Source organism: Epargyreus clarus, unplaced genomic scaffold, assembly GCF_041222505.1.
Source record: "Epargyreus clarus isolate Ecla_fem2 unplaced genomic scaffold, WU_Ecla_fem_2.2 ptg000005l, whole genome shotgun sequence".
Classification (NCBI taxonomy): domain Eukaryota; kingdom Metazoa; phylum Arthropoda; class Insecta; order Lepidoptera; family Hesperiidae; genus Epargyreus; species Epargyreus clarus.
Genome location: NW_027332213.1, coordinates 5,169,906 through 5,194,253, shown reverse-complemented (window position 1 = coordinate 5,194,253; position 24,348 = coordinate 5,169,906). Strand labels below are relative to the sequence as shown.

Here is a 24,348-nt window from a genome sequence, read left to right as displayed (position 1 = left end):
CTCGTAAAATACAAAATTTATAACAAGGTGCACTTGTAAATAATATTCCTTTTTTTCTTTACTTTCTACCTTTGGCTTTATTACTCTAGACCGGGATATTAAAATTGTTTCCAGTTTAAAGAAAGAAACAAACAGAAAGCCGGCTCTAAGCCGCTGTTTACACGGACCTTCAATTTTGTTCTCTGCAGTGTAATCCACAAAGATTGTTTAAATTAAAATGAGATTATGATAATCTGTAACCTTACTAACCGTTGATTGTTGTTTATAAAAATATGAGCTATAATTTTCCGTAATCAGAATTGAATTAAACATTTCAAGGTATGTACGTAAGCCATGAATAACATTTTTTGAACCATGATATATTATGGTAGACGCATCTACCCAAATTGCAATATACTTATTGTGTGTAAAATGATATTATAAATATAAAAATTATGTAAGTATGTTAATATTTGTACTAGTATTGTAATTTCCAATGCATATAGAATACGAATATAAAATTATATTCATCATTGTAATTTACTACTTAATAGAAATGCTTTTTAAAATACAGAAAGGATATCCAATTATCTTTGCCTTAACTTTATTATTGAAAGATAAACTTATGGAAATACCAACAGTAAATGGAATAAATTACGAATGAAGAACCCAACCCAACTTTGTAGAACTAGTTTCGGTTACAACGGATGCAATTAAAGATGGATTCCGCAAAAAATCTACTCAGCGGTTCCAATATGAAAGTTTACTATGAGAGAGGAAAGTTTTAATAATTCGCTGGGAGAAGCGACGAGTTCCCCAAATCAGGATGCATTCAAGGGTCACACTACTTGTTTTTAGGATTGTATTGTGGCCGATGAACCAAATGACTTATTTTTGTCATAACGAGTTTGCGATGCTGAAAATATTAATATAGTAAAATATAAGTACCTACTTTACTCATAACTTAATAACTTATGACATAAGTAGGGGTTACTTCATAATTAATATGGACTTAAAGAAACTTTATGATAACATTTAATTATGAGGTATATTAACGTAAACAGTAGTTAGGTTTATATTCTCCGAACGGCAGCATATTTTAATAAATTTATTATTGAGTACAATAAAATTATCATCTGCTGAACAACAAACAAAAGCATTGATTGTTATAAATTGTTCTTCATTGTTAGATAAAAAAAATAATCGGGACGTTATAATCATGTATGATATAAAATAAATTCAAATTGAACATCAATTCACAAAAAAATTAAATAGAGTACACGTAGTGTGGTTCTTTGGAAATTTTGTAAATCGCTGAATGACAGTCTTCATTCAGTATCCCCAAATTGTGACACTCGTTTTTCTATTTGATTCTGCTGCATCATTTTTTATAGTTGACATTATGTGTACCTATTTATACTTTGAGAGACTATTCTCATGTGTCGAAATAATCTTAGGATCATATCATATTATTATTGGCTATTAACAGTTGGGTTCAGAACTGTATGATTACTTCGACCTTATAATGAATCGACCGTTTGTAAAGGTTGTATAGGAGAGCTTAGTTAAGTAACACTGATCTTATAAAAAAATGTGATAATAAATAGCCAGTGCCGGCCATGTACATCTACCACAGATAGAATTATAGTCCTCCTTAAATCGGCTACAGATGCGTTGCTACTCGTATGTCGCCAACCTCGAGGGCTAAGTCAGTGAGCCGGTTGTTAAGGGTATTTCTTTTACCACACTTTTCAAACCAATACGCAGTACTTAATACTGCTGTTATCATGCAGAAATAAATATACTTTAAAAAACTAAAAGGAGCACCATTTATCATAAAAAATAAAAATATCATAAAAGCGTGTTTTTTTTTTGATATTTGTTGTTATAGCGGCCACCATTATGCATCCTCTGTAAAAAATTGAAGTATCTATCTATTAAGATTTAAGATATATGAGCCCGAACATAGAGATAGAGCAGGACAGACAGTGGAGGGTTTCGTTTTGCCTTTTGAGTACGGAATCCTAAAAATCATTCTACAAGTGCATTATAGATATGTTTCAGAACATCTGAGTCATAGGGACATAACATTATTATTTTCAAAACTAAAAATCACGCTATAACAGTTATTGAAACTGAAAAGTAATAATTGTTGCAATCTAGTAACTTTCCGACGAACTTTTTCTAAGGCGCTCAAACCATCTCGCCTCGAAAATCGTTAATCCTGAGGATGTTGATTAGGACAATGTTAGAAATTATTAAAATTGTGTATTGTCATCGGTTTTTGATAATTCTTCAAATTTTTGAAAACACTGAACGTAAAAAGTGGATAGAAATCGGGTTCAAAGATGCCGTTACATAGTTACATACATACCTACATACATACATACAACTCAAGCTAATAAAAGCGTGTTAATAAAAAGTATAGCCTTGATGATTTAGGAACCACGGGTTATATACTACCTATCTTGTTTCATTGAGGAAAATTCGTTTATTATAGTTATCCAATTTATCAATCCATACATGTTTTGGTAAGTAATATCGTATATTTGCAAACATATTAGGTGAAGCGATAGCAAACAGCGTAACTCGAAAGGTTTCACTAATATTCGAGATGATAATCGCGGTGTAATGATGCTCGAATTGATAATTGCCAACCGCGAATACTCCTTTGACAATAATACGGCCCATTGCCTTACAGATCAAATGTTATTTGATAATGTTAAGTGGGTGATATACTCTTGAACTGTAGGTGGTAGAATCCTTTGTATTTCGACACACCGGAGACATCACCGACACACTTATTTCTGCCTCATAACAGCAGAGATATGTACTGTGCTCGGATAGAAGGGTGATACAAGAGAGACGTACTTGTCCGAGAGGTGCTAATTTATTACTCGGGGCAACGCATCTGTGTTCGACCACAGATAGGACTCTAATCTTATCTGGGCTTCTTTACAGACATGCCCTTTGAGCGGCAATGGCCACTTAAAATAAGGCGCATGCTGGTTTGCTATTTATATATGTGTCATTAAAAATATAGAGCTAGCTTAAACATTAAGATAGATTCGTTTAATATCTAAGAGTGGTAAGCAACATAATGTCCTTACAGGCACTATCGTGAAAATCTTAGTCACACGTGCTATGCTGTTTATAACTGTCTAGTTATGAAAAAATATACACTCGTAGTTTTACAGCATATTTAGCCTGCATTACGATAATTACTATTCATTTAAAGTACAATTATACATATAATAACTTCGCCGGAAGAAAATTGGATCGTGTCCTTGTAATAAAGTGAAAATCCTCACCCGCACTGATACTGTTTTATTTTGATTAAGAGGGAGGTCTAAATAAACAGAGGACTGTGGCTCGCCTTGATACGATAAGCTGGATGTATGACCTCCTTGTTCCCTACAATGGGAAGCGTTTATCCTGCGGTAACTTGACTTGCGATAAAATATCAAAAGGCGATCCCAAAATGAATGGAGTTGCACTTTACACGCTGTGGTGTGAAGTTAATCTTCATCTACATTGAGTTGAGAATTGTAGTTCTTATAAAAATGTGTTTCTGTTTAAGTTAGGCTAATATCATCGCGGAATTTACACATTTTATTACTTACGTAACGACAATTAAAATAAAAAACAATATGTATGATGGTATGATGGTAAGTGCCCACAGCTGCCCATGGACATCTGTTATCAATCCCAAATAGGATCGGGGTTCTATCTAAGGTCGGCCGTAGACATGTTGATATGTATCCAATTAATAAGTGTTAATGTAACTAACACGAGTAAACTCTATCAGAAGCCCATCTCATAATTTATAAAAAATATGAATAAGTTCTACTACATTTCTAGGTGATCGTCGATAGTTGATATCGAATTATATACTTTCATTTACTGTCGTTGAAACATAGTGGTTTTCTGCTAATGTTTTCCAGTATAGATTAAGATAATCATTGCAGTTCATATTGCTTACAAATGTGTAGTTATAATCAGAATTAATAAAAATAACTAATGCTAATAACAAAGACATATCCGAATTTCAACGGTTATAGGAAACCGGATCTTTATATATTTATGTATACCCACAAAATATATGACCCCGCCACAACCTTGTAACCTATAAATCTTTTTAATATCTTTACGACCGGGGCTGGATACAAAGCTTTCTGTAACAAAAGTAAAAAAGTCAAAAAATATGGAAAAACTTGAAAAAGGACAGTAACGAGGCGAGGAAGTAGTTTGAAACTTTTTAATAAAAATCTTTGATGAATATAGTTACTGGTAGTGTCCTGGGAAAGTTTTTCCAGGTATGGATGTTAAATTAAAGTGAACCGAAACAAAAAAGGTTGACACGACCTGATTCAAACTTTGCGGTAAACAGATAAAATATTACCATTTGTTTCTTTCCATTTGTTTTGTTATGTAGATGTCAGCGTAATCATTTTTCTTGAAACTGTGACTTATGAATGCCGTTTTGTTATTGGGAATTCTATTTTTGTTGTTTTTGTGATTACCTGTATGCAAATACAATAATCTCTCGAAATTTATATTAATATTAATTCCATTATATCAACCGCCGTGTAGTCTACACAAAGACGAATTTGATGTAACCATTTTCATTTTGTAAGAAAACCCGTGTCAATCAACAGAAGTGGTAGAATCCTTCATGCTTCGACTCCGAAGTCATTAATGTCACAAAACGTGTGATTATGAATCGTCACGTCATCAACACATCACTGTCCCGTGGTTGGGCAGGGGTGTCCTCTCAGAATGAGAAGCATTTAGCCATAGTCCACCGCGCTGGCCAAGTGCGTATTGGTAGAATTCACATACCTTTGAGATTTTTTTTATATAAATCTCTCAGGTATGCAGGTTCCTCACGATATTTTCCTTCACCGTTTTAAGTAAGTGATAATTAATTTCTAGCGATTATGAAAAACTTAGAGATATTGATTGATGGAGAAAAAAAAAAAATTAATTAATTTTACATTAAAAAATTACTAACGAATACGCACTTATTTAGGATATGAGATATCTTCGAAATGTGGAATACATAAAGGATTACAGGATTATAATTGTACTTGTACTCAAAAGTGATTCTAAGTGTTATAGAAAGAGATACAACTGTAGGTACACAAACAGTGTATAAGATGTAAATAAACCATTTCAATAAGTAAGGCCGTGGAAGCAATCCGAAACTTAATTTACGGATAGTGATAGCGGTAAATGTCGTGGTGTGTATAAATAAGTATGTATGTATGTCGAATCTTTAAATAGTTTAAAATTTACCCATTAATTGAAGTCGGATAAATAATGGAAGCAATTTTCTATTTAAGAAATAGCTCAAAGATAGGAATCTTACTAAAACGACGATTGACAAATTTGTAAGGGTTATCGCCACAACCTTGGAGACAACTAAGAACCTTCGCGACGCACTTTCATCAATTAGACTAATGTCGCTTTTAAAATCTCTCCCGCCCAATAAATCAAGATAATCTTCGAACACAAATTCAGCTGTAATAAAGAGTCCATTATCAAAATTATATTTCATCTTTATCTTACGTTTTGTCGAATTTCGTCCGCCATTGTCTGCGACCGACGCTTTGTTGGACGAAACGGTCCGATTTCCTTTATTTTCACAAGAAATCAGTCTCACTTTTTCTCCAGTACAAGCTTTTACCCGCGGCTTCGCTCGCGTTCAAAGGTTGATGACAATAGTTGTTTTAATCTATTCTTCGCTAACAGTACTTTCTTTCGGGATACACCGCACCTACGAGTATGTCCTTTTCTGAATCTTTGATAACTTTAGTAAAAATTTTCATGACAATCGGTTCAGTAGTTAAGGGTTCGTACACAAAACTGCGATGCGACGTCGCATCGCAAAAATCTGCGAGCTCCCTCGACGCATCGCAAGAACTTGCGAATTGATTCGCATCGCACAGTGGTTGTTGTTGTTGGTCACCCTGAGAGACGCTACGCCGCACGATATCGCATCGCAGCAATTCACATCGCAATTTTCTGCGTTGCGAATTCGCATCGCGTCGCATCGCAGTTTTGTATTCGAGCCCTAAGGCGTGAAAGTAGTAGCGTAGCAAACAAAGAAGCAAACTCACGTTCGTATCAGTTAATATTAGTATTAAACAAAGGAAAATCCGGTTCTGGTTTCTACGTATCATAATGTTGAGTGGAATTTTCAACGATGTATCACAGTGATAACCTAGTATCCTAGTTGCATCTAAGCTATTATTGACCTTCGTTTCTTGGTAGTTTGCGTATCAGAAACGAATTGTGTGTTTTAATGGTTGAGGAAAACGCTTTAAGGAAATCAAAAGATATGAGACTGTTCTATACCTACTGTTCTTAAGTATGTTCGGAGTCTAACAACATGCTCCTTACATGTTCGACGAACCACGCCCAAAATATTTTGTTTTGAAATGATCTGTGTCTAGCAATAAGATTATTTTGGGTAAATAATATCTGTATTATGCATGTTTCAAAAGAATATTTTACAATGGGCTATACAGAACTCAAACAGACTTGGTTTGAGAAATATGCCCGTTTTATATAATCATATTTTTTATCTTGACGTAAAATTAATTCATATTTTTGTTATCTATTCATAGTTTTACTCTTAACAAGATACAATACAAATGTACCGCGCATAATATTTATGGTCTCATATTTCCCGTCGACACCCGAGGTGACAACAATGGCGCTCAACACCGTTTTTATCTGTTGTGTGTACGCACGTACATATAAATGGTCCATTAGTGAAATGATATTCCTTTTAATGTCCAACAAACATAGTGGTTACATAGATATACATTTTTTTACAATATAGAAGAAGCAAACGAGCATGCTTTTGATGGTTATTTGTTACTGCCGCCCATGGACATATGTAATCAACATCGAGGGCTAATTGGGGTTGGTCACAGATGCGTTACATCATCAGCCTCGAGGTGGCGCGCGTGATGTTCTCGCGTGTACTTCAAAGATGACGGGATGGAGTAGCTCCAGCTCCATCCCACACAGAGATGGGTCCTGTTCAGGGCTGGCGTCTTCGGGGCCACGGACGAATGCTTGGCGTAAGCGCAGTCCCGACAAAGGGTATACAGAGGAACACCGTGGGGTTTTAGCTGGTAGGAGTCCGGCACATCCTCTCGGCTACCCCCGCAGCTAAGAGGAACCCTTGATGGGTTTCCCTATGTAAAAAATTGGTCACAGATGCGGTGATATTCCTGAGGACTAAGTTGGAAAGCCTCCGCACACAGCAGCGCTTAACATTGCTTTTATTAGGAAGATATACGTGTGGCGGTGGTGCCACCGGAGTCGTGCCACAAAGGGACCATGTTCATAATGCAATTGTTACAGAAGAGAGTTTTACTTTTTATGACTGATTGTATTTCCAAATCTGTAGATAGGTGTTTGTTTTAAGTATCTTGCACATAAAATATCATATTTAAAAACGGCTAAATGTAATTTTATTTCAACCCGTTATACAACTAAAGATAAAAACCACCGCTTAAAACGTATCTTCTGAACCCATTTTCTGTAAATAAAAGGAAAATTTTAAACTAAGTACGTTACCATAGTTTGTGACAAAGCCTTGGGTACCTCGTTTTGAGAGTTAACGACAAAGAAAAAGTTGCCAATATCATTAAATGTGTAACAAACTAACATTTACTTGAGGTTTTGCAAGCTAAGTTTAAAAGGAAACTCATAGTTTACGTTTAATAGTATTTTTAATACTAAAATGTATTTTAAAAGGGTAGAACGAGTATAGTTTGGCCGTGTCGGTATCACCGCTACACCCATTTCTAGCGTGAAATGTTTTTGCGTTTCAAATCAAATCAAATCATTTTTTTTAATTCAAAATAGGTTCTTTACAGAGCACTTTTTGAATGTCAATACAACTATCACCACTTCAAAAGGTGTTTCGTTATGGAGAAGAAGCGGCGAAAGAAACTCCATAACACACATCCTTTAAAATAATGTTTTTTACAATTTTAAACTTAAGTTAATGGTACTTGTGGAGCTGATACTACTTCAGGTGGATAGGTCTAAATGCTGGCAGATTAATAGGCGACAATGCCACCATATTAGTTCTAAGGAGTGGCAAAGTAGCTACGCTCAGCTTCAGGCAGAACCTTTGTTCAATATTTAGTTGATTACAGATGTCCATTGGCGGCAGGAGCAACCTACCATCAGGTACATATGATAATTTGCAACCTTAATTACCACGCTTTTATGAACTTGACCTGTATGTATGTATGTATGTATGTATGTAACGGAATATTTGGACTCGGTCTTTACCCACTTTGAACGGTCCGATTAATTTAAAATTTTGAACAAGTTTCAAGAACTGATGACCATACACGGTTTTAATAATTGTATCCCATTCTCTTCATCAGGTACGTCAGGAATCAGGAATAACGATATTCCTTGTGCGATTTTGGCGTGGTTTTTAGTTTTTAAACTATAATTGTCTTATAAATCAATAAATAACATAAACATAAAATATTTATTCAAAAATTTTGTAAAAAATACTTACTACTACTTCTACAACCGTTATTCAAATTTTTACGACGATCACAAACTTTAATAGGAACATCTCATGTCTCTTCCAGCAACTTTACAACCGAGATTCGTCATAACTCTAATGGGCTTAGCGAAAAGAATTGCTTGGATACCTACACTTTGGACCTTATTGTGTCGTGTTTTTACAAAATACCACCTAAACCACCTTTATTACTGGTCGTTACTATATACATTCTCTTACACTCTCGTAAAGTAGATATAAAAGTTCGGAGCATCCATCGTAATCTCATCCAGATGGCATATGGTACATCAAATGTAAGTTAATTTTATGACGTACCTGCCTCACTGCGGGATAATCCGGATCTTTATTGCCACACATTAAATCCTAAAGGAAATTAGATTGATCAGTGAAATAACTCTGAATGCCTTTTGATAAAATCTTTACTCATAGGCCGCTTCGCTTCATTTGGTTTTTGTACTGAATGATTACATGTTCCACATACATTTTTTTTTACAAAATTGTAGTAGCAGACGAGCACGCAGTCCACCTGATGGTAAGTGGCTTGTGCCGCTCATGGACATCTATAATCCTTCCTAGGTAAGATTAGGTATTTTTATCTGTAGTCGGCCACAAGTGCGCCGCTTCCCCTGAGGACTAAGCTGGAACGGAGAAGTATGTCTCCTTTACCACACCCCCAAACCAGAACATAGCAGCACTCAAAACTGCTGTTTTGAGGCAGAAATAGGTGTGACGGTGGAGCCACCGGAGATGAACTACCTTCACTTCACCTTCTGTAATCAAGCCCAGATTAAGAAAGTCCACAGATACGCCGCTACCCCTGAGGAAAAAGTATGTCTCACTTAAACATCCTTCTAATCTGAACACAGCAACTTAAGCGTTTCTGTCTGTTCTGATTTGACTGGTGTGATACTGACACTGCTGTTATTCCCTAATAAAAATAGCTGCTAAAAAAATAGTGCTGCCGGAGTGGAACCACAGAGGCTCCTACAACTAAACTAGGTGTTCCTTTCTTTATCCCCTTTAACCTTTAACCCTTTCCTCTAGTCTCCGTTTTTGTTATTGTTTTCAAAAATATACCTTATATATTTTATGAGAAAATGGAGATGGTTGGGCGTTGTGATTTACTGGTCACTAGTTACGAGTTGCGACGAGCGTGCCACGTGACGCAAGGTTGTAATTGTTACGTAATTCCAGCTGCTCTCAAAGCTTGCATAATGTAACGTTATGTTAGATTTGTGTGCAAAAGTAATGAAAAGGTTTGTATGAATTCCTACTGATATTTCCTTATGAGTATAAATAACAAAATGTGTAGATTAGTTAATTCGTAACGATAAACTGACTCAAACCAATTATTAGTTTGATCGTCAAAATGTAACAATAATTATGTTAATTCATCAATATTCCTTAATATGTTCACATGTAGTAGTGTCGTAAATAAATATTGTAATGGCGATATTTAAATACTCAGTAATCTGAAAGTAAACAAGTTATTAAGTCTATGGTCTGTTATCTTAAGAAATATAGTTACACGTGTATTTACACAAACTAGTTTAAATAAGAGTATTTTTGTCATTTTAATATAATTACATTAACGGCTGATCCGAAACAGGTCCTGTAACAACAAAGTTAACATTGATTGATAGACTATGCATAGTACCTAATCTTAATTAAATCTAAAAGGTGTGCAATATGAAGTTTTGCACACCATGTATCTTAGAAAATATTTTTGAAATTTTATCCCCTAAGGGGCTACATAGGATAAAAGCATTATGTACATTGAGTTTTTTTAACACCGTTTTATCGTATTTGGCTCAATATGGGTTGGTTGCCAGATAATATTTTAAGCAGTAAGGTCACAGCTTGAAGATGGTATAAACCTTTAGTTGTTATTAAAATTCGGAGGCACTTTCGCCACCTTTGCCTCTACCTTATAGAAGCTGTGTCAAGCACTGCTGTATTCTGGTTTGAAGGGAGCGGTAAGGAAGACTACCTCAGATATTACTGTAATCGTAATACTTGGGGTTAATTAATGATGTCCACAGGCAGCCGTGTACTTTTACACGGTTTAGGGGTTTTAGTGCGGTAAGAGTCCCACATAACCCTGTGTCGCTCCCAAGGCATCGGGTACCTTTTGAAGGTTTCCCCCTCGTCAACAAAAAAAAAAATAAAAAGAGGCAGCCGTGTACACTTATTGCATGCACGTTTGCTACATATTATAGATTACAAAAAAATCTTTGTTCATCTTTTGTATGTATATAATTTTGAGAAAAATTCCTTGAATTATTTTTGACTCATATTTCTACTGTCTACCTAACATTTATACAGTCTTAAAAACCTACTATAGTTGATTTATCGTATAGTAATAGCTAAATAGGCAGACGGTGCGATAAGTAATAAGTGCCTACTAATAACTCGGGGGTAAATCTGCGGTTATCATTGAATCCCAATTTAGGTACTTATTAAGCGAGGAAATCAACATATAAATAAAGCGAACTAGCTAATTATAATCAGTAATTTGACCAGACGTGATACAATTCACTTAACACTTATCTAAACATTTTAATTTTATTTTAATATAAGATGAGTTCGCTTGTGGTGTTTTTCTTAATGTGTGGATGTTTTTTGTTGATTTCTACAATGTCATTGGATTTGGATAAACCATTGGGTTCGTATATGTTCAGTATGCCAATATTTCCAATACCAATATGTCCAATACTCATATAAAGTATAGACTAAGCAGTGATAGCCTAGTGGTTAAGAAATCCCAGGCATGCATGTCTCATTTTTTAAATTTATGTATGTATTAGAAATTAATTAATTAATTATTCCTTGCTTAAACGGTAAAGGAAAACGTGGTGAGGACACCTGCATACCTAAGAAATCTAAAAAGAAAAAGTTTTAAAAGGTAATGGAAGTCTATTAATACGCACTTGGCTAGCGCGGTGGACTATGGCCTATTCCATCTCATTCAGAAAAGAGACCCGTGCCCAGCAGTGGGACAGTATACGGTTGATGATGATGATGATGATAATGTTGTTCTTGTTGATCATGATGATAATAGACTAAACACACTATAATGTAAGATGTTGCATAAACTACAAAAAAATATGATATACGGACTCCGTTTATTATGTTATTCTGTGTCGTTTATTATGAACGTACTTACCTACTTAAAATAGGAGCTCACGTTAAACTGATTTCATTAAATGTTTTATTGTTGTATTTTCTACTACCGTCATCAAAGCGATAATAAAAAATATTAATTATAATTAGTCGCCTTTGCTGTTGAAGCATATACCAATCACTAATGGAAGTAAACATATTTCAGAATGCCCAATGAACGAAATTTACTACAAGTGTTCACAAGAGAAATGCCCCGATCACTGAATAGATCTAAAGGTAGCTAAACCTTGCCCTCTCTTATCTGAGAATTGCTATTCACCAGCTTGTATGTGTAAGGAGGGACTGTTGAGAAATCATGCAGGTGTATGCATACCACAGTCGGAGTGTTTTTGATGGTAAGATAATGTTTTACATTTGTAATGTTTATGAGATCGGTAAACTTTAACGGCAATTGACCAGTCGGCATTATTTACAGATTAATATCGAGAAGAAAAGTCAATCAAGGGTATCAAATATGGAATAGTGATTAAGACGTACCAAATTGGACAAAAATAAATAAATTTAATTCTTGAATTATGTTACTGTCATTTTATTCCTCTATCCATGAGCCGTTAAAAATCAAAAATTCATTATATTATCCCTTTTTATAATCTTAATAATTAAAGTTAATCGAAAAAGTTAAAGCTTATGCATATCCACCTACTAAATAATATAAAAAGGAGAAATTGAACAAATATCTTCAACAATATTTATAAAATTGTAGATCTTATATTTCCCAAAATTGACGATATTCCTGTAACACTTATTAATTGAAAGAAGGTTTGGAAATCAACTAAAGTAACTTAAGACGCATTTTTTAATTCCCTAAGGGGACTGTAGCATGAAACATTTTTATGTAATATATTATAGGGTTCTTTTAACTATTTTATTTATTCAGTCTTAAAAGATTGGCTGAATAGCTTGGCAGAAAATACTTCAAGAAGTAAAGACACCATTATTGATTGAATTTAAATAAATTGATTTACCGTAACTTATATAAAAATTAAATAAAATTAGGAAATTGCGAATCTCAATCACGTCTAGTATGGTATGTAATGATATGTTCTTACAGATTCGTAACTTCACCCTGACTCATATCTTTCCTAAGTAATTAAATTTTAATTATTTTATTTTAAACTTAGTATTACATTTACTCTAAGCGGATGATAGCGGCTATAGGAATTACCGTTTTTACAATAGAACCAAAATGAATATTGCAAGGCCTTGTGTTTGGGAATATTGTTTTTTTGTTGTGACATTATGTCGTCATCTACTTCTGCCATTTAAATAGCCATTATAAGTAATATAGAACAGATAGTACTATAATTATAGTACCTAAGTAAATAAGCTAGGGTAAATCCACAGCTAAGATAAACACTCGTCGTTTTTTAATCAGCATGACCTCATAATATAAATAAAGCCAACTAACTAGTTGTATTCAGTGATTTGACGAGTCGTGATACAAGTCAAGATGAGGTCGTTTGTGGTGCCTATTTTAATGTGCGGAATGTTTGTGGTGATTTCTTCTATGTCGTTGGATCCGGATGTACCTTGGGGTATGTAATATCTTCTATCTGTTATATGGGATTCATTTTTTGTGATTGCCAATAGCATCTTGCTCATTTTATATGTATTAATGTCGTAAAAATATTTTTACGACATTAACCGATTAACCTCCCATTAATCGGTTGCCAATACTGTTATTTAATCATAAACTGAGGCAATTTAAAGTTATAAAAGTCACCTTTAAATTGGAAGTAGGTACTAAAAATAGAATCTTACCTCATACTGTTTAGACAAAATGTGGTACAAACGAGTAATATTGTAGGAACATCTTCTGCTCTAATCTCTCAGCGAGATAAAAACCATACCTACCAACAAGTTTAATGACAATAATTATCTAATAAGTTGAACAAAATCGGTTTAGTGGTTTTTCGCGATATTAAAACAAATGTACATCAAATTTACATAATGATGCTAGTATGGAGTCATGTATACAAATTAAAAATATTTTATAATAATCTTATTGGTCTCCGCTGTGCTGTTTTTAAGTACAAACGGGCTAAATTATTAACCTAATAAAAGAAATCATTTCAGACTGCCCAACGAACGAAGTTTACTACAAATGTTCAAAAGAGAAATGCTATGAACATTGTAACGACCTGAAGGTACATCCACCTTGTCCTGCCTTGTCTCCGGATTGCTATATACCAGCTTGTATGTGCAAGAGTGGAATGTTGAGAAACCAAGCAGGCGTATGCATACCAGAGTCGGAATGTCATTAATGGTAAGATAAATCAAGATTAACACTTTTAGAAATATTTAACCCTAATAATAAAATTTTTACACCTTTCGACGGATTATCGTAAAAGTGTAATAATACTTAGGTGTTACCCACCTAGTAGCAGTAATAGCGTTGTGGTTACGAATGAGGTTCAAATCCCAGGCCCTGATTTTTTAAAGATATGTACGTATTATAACGCCAGAGTTCGCAAAAATATAAATAGCTCTGGGGTGCGTAAAGTCTACCAATTCGTACTTGACCAGCGCGGTGGAATATGGACTAAACCCCTCACTCAGAGAGGAGACCTGTGCCCAGCAGTGGAACAGTAATGGGTTGAAGTTGAACGTGACGCACCTGAATGTTATTTCATTTAAGTTTCTACACATCGATGCCTTAATTCGCAATTGAGGCAACTCCACACAAAAACATTTTGTCAAAATGTATTTTTTATTTAGATAGTAAATGGCGTTGAACGAATACAAAATTAATAAAAAAAAACATTTTGATAAAAAGTGGATCGATATACACAATTGGTACAAATAGGTTATTTTTCATTAGACCAGGAATTTTATATCAAGACAAACTATACATTTCACTGCCTTTATGATTTAATATACTTTAATTTCTTTACAGGTAATTTACTGAAATAAAGGCCACCAAATACGAAGAAATGATGTATATATAAAATAAACCAATACTACAGGATATTAAATATTTGAATTGTATTACTATCATTTTTTATTTATCAGTCCTCGTTCTTTCTATGATTCGTTAGAAGTCATATTAATCCCCCTTTTTCATCTTAACTATAGTTAAATTGTACAAAAGAGTACAACAATTTATTGTTAATAATGATATTTTTAACACTAAAGAATAAATATATTATTAGTATAGATATTTATTGAGTTATACCGCTGAATATATTTCTTTAACAATCATTTTAAGTTCTTCCATATTGTCTTTCGAAAATTGCAATATAGTTATATTTTGTCTGAACTGATTAAGGGCAATGGCTATACCAATATAGTTCTTTTACATTTTGTACACCTTACCCTGTTTTACTTGCTACTGAATTATGTTACCTTAAAATCAATGGTTGTCTGGAAAAGATCGCTATTTTAGTGATAAGACCGCCGGTTACACCCTTAATTATTTATGATTGTTGTTTATTTTATTGTGTATTTGGTGTGCAATAAAGAATTGTTTTATTGTATTGTTCTTGCACTTAATAATATTAAAAATCAGTGATTGACAGACAGCTCACATTCTACATGATGATTTTTACAGACGTAGCCAAAGGATAAGTCAAGCATCTCTCGATATCTTAAAAAGGATTTTTTTGTTATGAATGTTTCCCCTAAATAATGAGAAAGACTTATTATAGTAAGATTTTTTATACTAATGGGGTACCGTAATAAGAGAAGTTAATAACATTAATAAATGATCTATCTTGTTTTTGAAAAGTGTCAAAATGATATATTACAATTTCGCCAGTGTGAAGAATAGAAAAAATATTGAAGGTTTTTCCGACAAATATCATTTTATTACAGTACTATTCTATCAGTTCATGTATATATCAAATATTACTCGTGACTTATCGTTAATTCAGACTACAGAAGTCTAACTAGTTTAGTTATAAATTGAACAATATTTAAAATCACGCCTTTCTGTTGCTTTTGTGTTACGTACCAAATACACTTGGATAAACATTGTTAAACACAGGATAAATAGTTACATAAATCTATTGTAAAGGTCACTACATATCGGGAAATAAATCCAAATATAAATTTTGCATATTATTATCTTTTTATTATAATTGCAAAAATATATTTTTTGTTTGGTATTTTTTATCGCTTAACTTACCGATTATGACAGGATCCATACGTAAAATTTGGTAGTACGGAACTTCCGGTATACATTCGTCTTGTACTTGGGAAATTTTTAAATTCACCCCTACTTACACAGTAATTATTGTTATTGGTTTTGTAAAAGGACCTCGGGGACCACAAAATTCAAGCGATGGCCGACGCTCGTCCACAGAGGCGTCTGAAATTCGTGACAAAATCATTCATGTCACAATCAACCATATATTAATATATTATATCAATTTAATAAAGATATCGAATCACTTACTATTTTTGATTTATTTAATAATGTAATAGGTATTGAGTTTATGAAATAAGCGTTATTAATAAATACAACGTGTACGTCAATTTTGTTAAATAGAAACTAAAAAAGTTTTCGTGTTTCTTTTGTGTTAGGAGTGGAAATATTTAGCGGCCACACCCATGTTTGTTAGTATTTAATCAGCTTGAGTCAAGATTACAATAAAGTGGCAGGTATAAATAATGCGAACTAACTAGCGTTCAATAATTTGGACACTCGACACAAGTCAAGATGAAGTCGTTTTTGGTGCCTTTGTTAGTATGTGGAATCTTTGTATTGATTTCTTCTATGAGCGTGGATCCAGATACACCTTGGGGTATGTTACATGTTTTTTATGCGAATATTTATTATAATTATTTCTGAAAAAACATTTTCGAAATTTGTATCGATGCCTTTTGGTACATTTTTGTACGGTTTGATTTAAGAGGTTGAACCGATTTAAATACGACTACGAGTAATTTGGCATTAACGTGTTAAATTTGGCGACGTACTTCGTGCTTTTTAATAATAATAATACAGATTTCTTTAAATAATGATTATAAGATCAGATCAGATGTCCTTCGAACTTTAATAATTGTTAAGTTGTAATGTAGACACTTTTAAATATTTTTTTGATTTAAAATCTATATATATAAAAGAAAGTCGTGTTAGTTACACCATTTATAACTCAAGAATGACTGAACCGAGTTGGCTGAAATTTGGTGGAGAGGTAGCTTAGAACCAGGAGACGGACATAGGATACTTTTTATCCCGTTCGACCGCGTTTCCTTGAAGTCATTTTATAACTCAAGAACGGTTGAACCGATTTAGCTGAAAATTGGTAAAGAAGTAGATTAGAACCAGGAAACGGACATAGGATACTTTTTATCCCGTTCGACCGCGTTTCCGTGAAGTCATTTAATAACTCAAGAACGGCTGAACCGATTTCACTGAAAATTGGTGGAGAGGTAGCTTAAAACCAGGAGACGGACATAGGATACTTTTTATCCTGTTCGACCGCGTTTCCGTGAATAAATAAGAGTTGAAAGTTTGTATTAAAGTCCCCCAGTTTTGATGCAAATCTATATGAAAATTGGTATTTGGGATTTCGATAGAAAGTAATTAAATATCTATTTTACGATATTTGCAAAATCAACCTTTAAGATGGTTAAGTAGGGGTTGGAATTTTATTTTAAAATCCGTTAATTTGGAAGCAAAGACTTAAAATTTGCATTTGGCTTTAGAAGACACTTCGTTTAGAAGTCGGCAGATTTTGAAGCAAAGTCTATGAAAATTGGAATTTAGCTTTTTGGTCCAAAATAATAGAACACATTTTTCACCGTTTTTGGAAAATCAACCCTTAGGGTTGTTTAATCGGGTATGGAACTTTAATTTAATATCCGTTAATTTGGAGCACTAAGAAAATTATCATAAGACATAATGAAGCATCTGAGTCACTGTTTGTTTTTTTAGATCAAAACAAAGTAAAAAATAATTCGAACGAAATATATAGAGCGCCGACTTCAGAAATATGTACTAAACCAACATTTATTTGAATTATTTTTTACTATGTAGTGACATAGAAGTCGGTTGTATTTTTTGTTAAAATTTTTTTTACCCTTTTTAGTGATGACATAATAACATTTATATTAATACAATATAAAATTGTATAAACGTGATCATGAATTAAGGTAAGGTCTGAATTTACATTGATTGAAACCGCCCGCTCGCAGGGCGCTGCCGCGCCCTGCCCGCTTAGTTTTATATTGTCTTATGTGTTCCAACCTAACCTAACTAAATAGTCAATGATGAACTGAACTGAACCTGAATGAGCCTGAACTGGCTTTGCAATTTCATTAGAACCTCCTACACCAAATATCTTCAAACACGACTCAATTATTCCCATCGGTTGAGGAGTTACATATTTTGTCTCCGAGCCACATTATCAGACCCTTAAATAGTCAACGATGAAGTGACTTTGCAATTTCGTTAGAACTTACACTAAATATCTTCAAACACAACTCAAATATCCCCATCGGTTGAGGAGTTACATATTTTGTCTCCGAGCCACATTATCAGACCCTTAAATAGTCAATGATGAACTGACTTTGTAATTTCATTAGAACCTACAATAAAAAATAACACAATAAAAAAAGAATTATTAAAATCGGTTCACTAACGGCGGAGTAATTCGTGTACATACCTACATAAAAAAAAGATACCGGCCGAATTGATAACCACCTCCTTTTTGAAGTCGGTAAAAAAATAACAGAGTGCAGAGAGGTAGAGTGAATTTTATTTAATTGTATTTTTTATTTTCCTGTTCTCCTGTGGCCATTTCCTAATATTTACCAGTAGTTTATGGACATAATACATAAATTACACGAGTGAAACCACGAGGTACAGAAAGTCACTCATAATTAGGTGGTACGAAGTTCACCGGGTCATCTAGTAAAGTATAGAAATAGGAAAATCTCGTGCAACTGTTTGCAATATTTACCATCAATCTTCATCATGTAAAATTACCAATACCATTGTAATTACCAATACCATTATTTAAGAACAAAGTGAGCCACTTTAACATACATATTAGACGTTATGTAATATAATGTAACAAAATCCAAAAACGAATAACATAGGAACCATCGGTTATCATGAATGCACTTTAAAATAGGAGGTCTCCTAACTGGTTTCATAAATGATGTGTCATTTTAAGTTGTACATTGCTGTCGAAATATTCGAAAAACGTTGACGTATAATTTGGTCTCCGTTGTGCAGATGACTTATAAAGTAATACAATGATTACTCTATTTTTTTCAGATTGTCCACCGAATGAAGTTTACTACAAGTGTTCACTAGAGAAATGCTATGAATATTGTTCGGAACTAGGAGTACCCAAAGCTTGTCCTGCACTAGCTCCAAACTGTACGGCACCAGCTTGTATGTGTGACCAGCGGATGTTAAGAAACAAAACTGGTGTTTGCGTGCCAGAGTCAGAGTGTGATTAAAGACAGGCAAACTAAAGGTAAGACAGTTGAAGTTGGGAAAACCTTTGGTTCGATTTGGGCGGCATCACTGCTACACCGATTGTTGCCTAATATCAACAAAGAAGCTACTGTATTCTACTTAAAGGATGTGGTAAGGGACACATACTTATGCGAGGCGTAAAAGTTGTCCGTACCACTACAGATGCAACTAGCAACGCAACGTAAGTAGTCTGTTGCAAACCACAGGCAAAAATCCAATCTTATCTGGGTAGATGTCCATGGAACGCAGTAGCCACTTATCATTAATTGAATAATTAAATTATACCTTATTGATAGTACGATTTCATTTAAATTACTTATTTATGATTTTTGAAATGTTATTTCTTTTAATGTAGTAGGTAATCCTATTTAAAATACAGTTTTTGTATGTTTTTATATGTAATACAATGTATTTTCTTTGCACATTATCTACTGCAGAAAGAAAAAGAAAAGACCATGAAATGAATTAAGTACGGAATAATGATTGCTAAAAAATCCTGGTTTAAGTGTGAACATACATTAAGCTTATGTTATCAATTGCAGATAACAATACAAGTCAATCAATCAATCAATACAGACAATTTTAACAATAAGTTGCACTTTGTTTTATTTAATGAAGAAAAGTAGATGAATTGTCTTTTAGCACTGCAATTTCGCTGTTCGTGATCAAATAAATTGTTCGTTTTTGACTATTATTGAAGACAAAGAAGTCTTGACATCGGTCTGATGCAAGGTTTCGAGTTCGATAGTTGATAAAGCAGATATCAGAATAAATAATTTAGATTTCATTGTGTACATCAATAATACCCAACCATCAAAGAGTCACGAGTCCTAATATAGGCTTATGCGTATGTAGGAAATGGCAATACCATATTAAAAGTAAAGTCTAGTATAGTATATAGGCTTCACAAATATTTTTGGATGAGAATCTAACTTGGAACAGGTAGTTTTTAAACAGGTGGTTATTTAAACGCCAGCCGCTTTATGACCAGTGCGAGCGAAGCCTTATCCGACAGATCTTATCTTAAAAATAGTATCTTTATCTTAGAATATTATTTTTCCTCTTTATACATTATTTTATTGTTATTTTTTGAGAATGTGTTATACTTGGAACTTAGAATAGGTAATCGGGGATTTTTCCTTGTTATTACATAAATCCGTCTTTGTGTTTTGACGAACTCGTAATCCCTAAGAAACTGTTAGGTCTATTTTTGCTTGTCCCTGTAGTTCCGGCACCAGAATAAGGCTATGGTATGCCCTGCCTGTCGTAAGAGGCGACTAAAAGGGGGCTTCCAGGGTTGCGGACGGCAAGAGTGGGGCTCGAACCGCCCAGCCAGCGGCCTAGGGAACAAACTCCTTTACAAAAGAAATGGTCTATTTTTGCTATTTTTGTGTAATATTTTTCACATATTCCTCTAGTGAGGTATCTTATACGTTGTACTCGTAGCTATACCTACTTAAAGTGAAATATTTTACTTGATATATGTGACAAGGGAGGTAAATGCCTTTTAGAATCTCTGCAAGGACACAATAGTTATATTCACCCGAGTTAGTGGACGCAATGGTGCCACCGTTGTCGAACTACAAAAGTTGTACAACTTTCAACTTCTGTCTTGATTAGTAAAACGAACTGTTTAGTTTTCAACATTCATAAGCCCTACAATGTATAAGTACAATAATGGTTTGGTGAATCTTTTAATTACAGTTAAGAATTAATAATTTTAGTTAACTCTCAATATATTTGATGATATGCTTAGGTTCGACTCCGAAGGCACCATCGCCATACTGCGATAATATCTGCTTTATCACAGTAATGATGAAATAAAAGGTGTGCTATATACCATACTTTTTAGGCGTTTTGACCTAGTCCTTACAGGATGCATCTCATTTGTGGGTTCATCATCAACCCATTGATGTCCCACTGCTGGGCACGGGTCTTCTCTCATAATGAGAAGGATTAGGTCATAGTCCGCTGCGCTGGCCAAGTGCGTATTGGTAGACTTTACATACCTTTGAGATTTTTTTTATAAATTTCTTAGGTATGCAGGTTTCGTCACGATGTTTTCCTTCACCGTTTAGCAAGTGTTAATTAATTCATAATACGCACATAACTTTGAAAAATCAGAAGTGCGTGCCTGGAATTTGAACCTAGGATCCCTCGATTGAGAGGCCGAGTTTCTTAACCACTAGGCTATCACTAGGCTTAGTGGGTTATTTGAGGTTAATAACTGTACTGTAAAAATATTAATAAAAAATACAAACACACATATACCTACTTGACTTTGACGAACAGAGAAGAGCAAATGGATTCGAATTTGGATTTAAGCAAGAGCCGGAGCCAAGCCACTAGGCTATTACTGCTTTCCACGGTATTCCCACAAAGCCATTCTCCTAAGAGACACTGCAAATGGCCCGTAACAAGCCTGTAAGCGAGTTGTATGCGTGAAACGAGATACCGTTGGTACGTACATCGGTGCAACGGGAAATTGATTTTAGAATTGTCTTGTTTTGTCATTCTATAATTAAAATGAACGTTTTTTTTAAGTTATATGTATGCTTTCAGTCCAAGGTCTTAAAGTGAAATTTTCATGACACATAAAAATGACAGGCACCTAGGGATATCTCGTAATTTTTGTGTTCTATTAAGAAGCTGCCGCCGATGGAGATCTGTAATCAACCCTTGATAAGACTAGATACCTGAGGTAAAGTACAAATGCGTTGCTAACGTGGTGTGCTAAGTTGGAACGCCACAGATAATTATGTTTCCCACCACACCCTTCAAATCGGAACACAACAGCGCTTAACACTTACATTATGAGAGGGAAATGGGTGTCTACAAAAAATATGGTCTTTTTAAGTTCACATAGTAACCGATAAAATGGCTCGTAGCAAGTTACGTACGTTGCAGCGGTGTTTAAATTGATTTTAGAATAGCTTGAATGTATTGAGGCTGGTTCAGTATTGGCTTGTAAAATAAAATAAAATAGGCATGGTTTTATAACGAAACGCTGTAGTTTCATACGTTTTGGGCAAAGTCAGCCCGTTTGTTAAGTTGTGAATTTCGTAAAAAATATACATTTAAATGTACATGCAATGTACTTTACAATTTATTTTTAATATCTGTCCATCTCTGTTTTGGAAATCATTATTAAATAATAGTAATGCAATAGCAGTTGGCATTGGTATAATTTAGTTTTAATAGTTGTAAATAACGTTAATACAATTTTCGGTCAAAAATTTGACTTCTAGCTTTCTACTCGTATCTTTGAGGCATAACTTACAGAAGTTCTGGATTATTATAACAACTAGCAGAACCCGCGGCTTCGCTCGCGTAAAAAAGTATGACATACAAATAACTGTAATCGTAAATCTTTACGCAGGGGGACTAGTTTAATTTATTATGGTCTCCTTCGCTGCGGATTTCACATAACAATATAAATATTTTTCAATCATTAACACGCTTTTTATAACTAAAACATGTTCAGGTTCGTATTTTCATACAATATTCATTAAAAATGTTTCATTATTGCACAACATTCTGGGTTAAATATTTTCAGAAAAACCTATACAACCATCGCCATTGTATGATTCAATCCGTCTTTAAAAAACAAAGCTTCGAACTTGAGGCAATCGCGCAGAAAATATTAAAAATACAGGTACAATAAACAAACAAAAGCGCAGCGAACAATTATTGTACACAAAAACGAGAATTAACATGTTTCAAAAAGAACATTGTTCTCACAACAACCACGGGGTTGTTGTAATTCCGCTATGCAACTGTTCCCGCGTACATTTATGGGATATCTCGTTAATATTTTCCGGTATTCCGTGCGTGAACCTTTTCAACTCTGTTGAAAATTCATAAACAGTCAGTTGTAATGGGCGTAGTATTTAAATTGCTTCATGCATAGAGAAAGGGAGTTGCTACGCGTGCTAGGGATGTGCCCAGATTAATGCTGATACGAATAGTTGTTAGCTAAATCGATGTTGATACGCGCGCTAGGGATGTGCTGAGTTTAATGCCGATACGAATAGTTGCTAGCTAAATCGATATTACTAAGCTTGCTACGCATGTAGTGTTTGATACTGATAGGAATAGTTGCTAGCTATTTGAAGTTGGCTTTGTCTACCGGTTTGATGTTGCTTTACGTCTACATGTTCAGTCAACTGGCAGACGCTTCTAAGATGAAGCCTATGCTAACATTTGTCTAAGCTGCACTTGATCGCATTGGTTTATTGGTACAGTGGTCTTCGTATCACAGAACTATGTTAATTGGTCCAATAGTGATGCACATTATCTATCTTTATAATTGGTCAATTAAAAAAAACTAGTACTTTATACGTCATTTTTATGTTAAAAAATGAGCAGTTATCTTGTTCTATGGAATATTACGGTTTTTGACAAATGAAGATAAATTCTTTGATACGTATTTTGGAAACGTGTGGATGAAATCGAATTAAAGTAATAATTAATTAAACGAATAAATCTAGGCGCGCTTGTAATCAATTTTATAAGGTGTTCCTCCTAAAAAATAGAACTCATTTTTTTATCACAGAAAAACACTAATTATACTTTCATTGGACTAGACAAGGATAAAAGTTTAAGAACCCCTGTAACAGTGTAACATGACAAAACTACCCTACTTCCATAAATCGAAATCCTTCTAAACTCCCACAAACGGCTTTTGTATGCCACAAAGGCTATTTGCTGTAGAAAGCACACACGAACATGGACGCAAGCCTATTGTTACCATTCTGTTTCGCTTCTACCAATTTACACAAGCATGAACGATACAGTGCTATGTAGTTTCAGTGGGTGTTGGGTCTGGAACAATTAGTTGGTTTGTACTTGGCTTAACTCATTTGTGAGTTTCGTGGTAATAGCATACATATTTATGTACAGGATGTAATGAAATAACGCTTTATATTCAGATTCGTACTCAGCGTTGTGGGTACAAAGGAAAATTATACACCCAGACCGAAAAGATATATTTTCTAAAGATTTTTGTAGTGGTACGATTATAAAGAATTAAAAAGAAGAAAGCAGATCGGCAAAATTATGAAAAATAATTCATATTTGAAAATTTAATCTGTATAATTATTATTAATATTAATTATACATTCGTAAAATATGAATAAATATTTTCATCTTATACTTGTACATATGCCGTGAGTGAAATAAC

At 34.0% G+C, this 24,348-nt stretch overlaps 1 protein-coding gene across 1 annotated transcript in view; it reads left to right on the top strand.

Moving 5' to 3' along the window:
- Nucleotides 1-19,147, top strand: part of LOC140757834 (uncharacterized) — a 33,876-nt gene extending 14,729 nt beyond the window's left edge. The window contains exon 4 of the mRNA XM_073093704.1: nucleotides 18,960-19,147. Within this exon, the coding sequence (XP_072949805.1) occupies nucleotides 18,960-19,147 (188 nt within the window). The remainder of the gene's footprint in view (nucleotides 1-18,959) is intronic.
- Nucleotides 19,148-24,348: the final 5,201 nt, after the last annotated feature.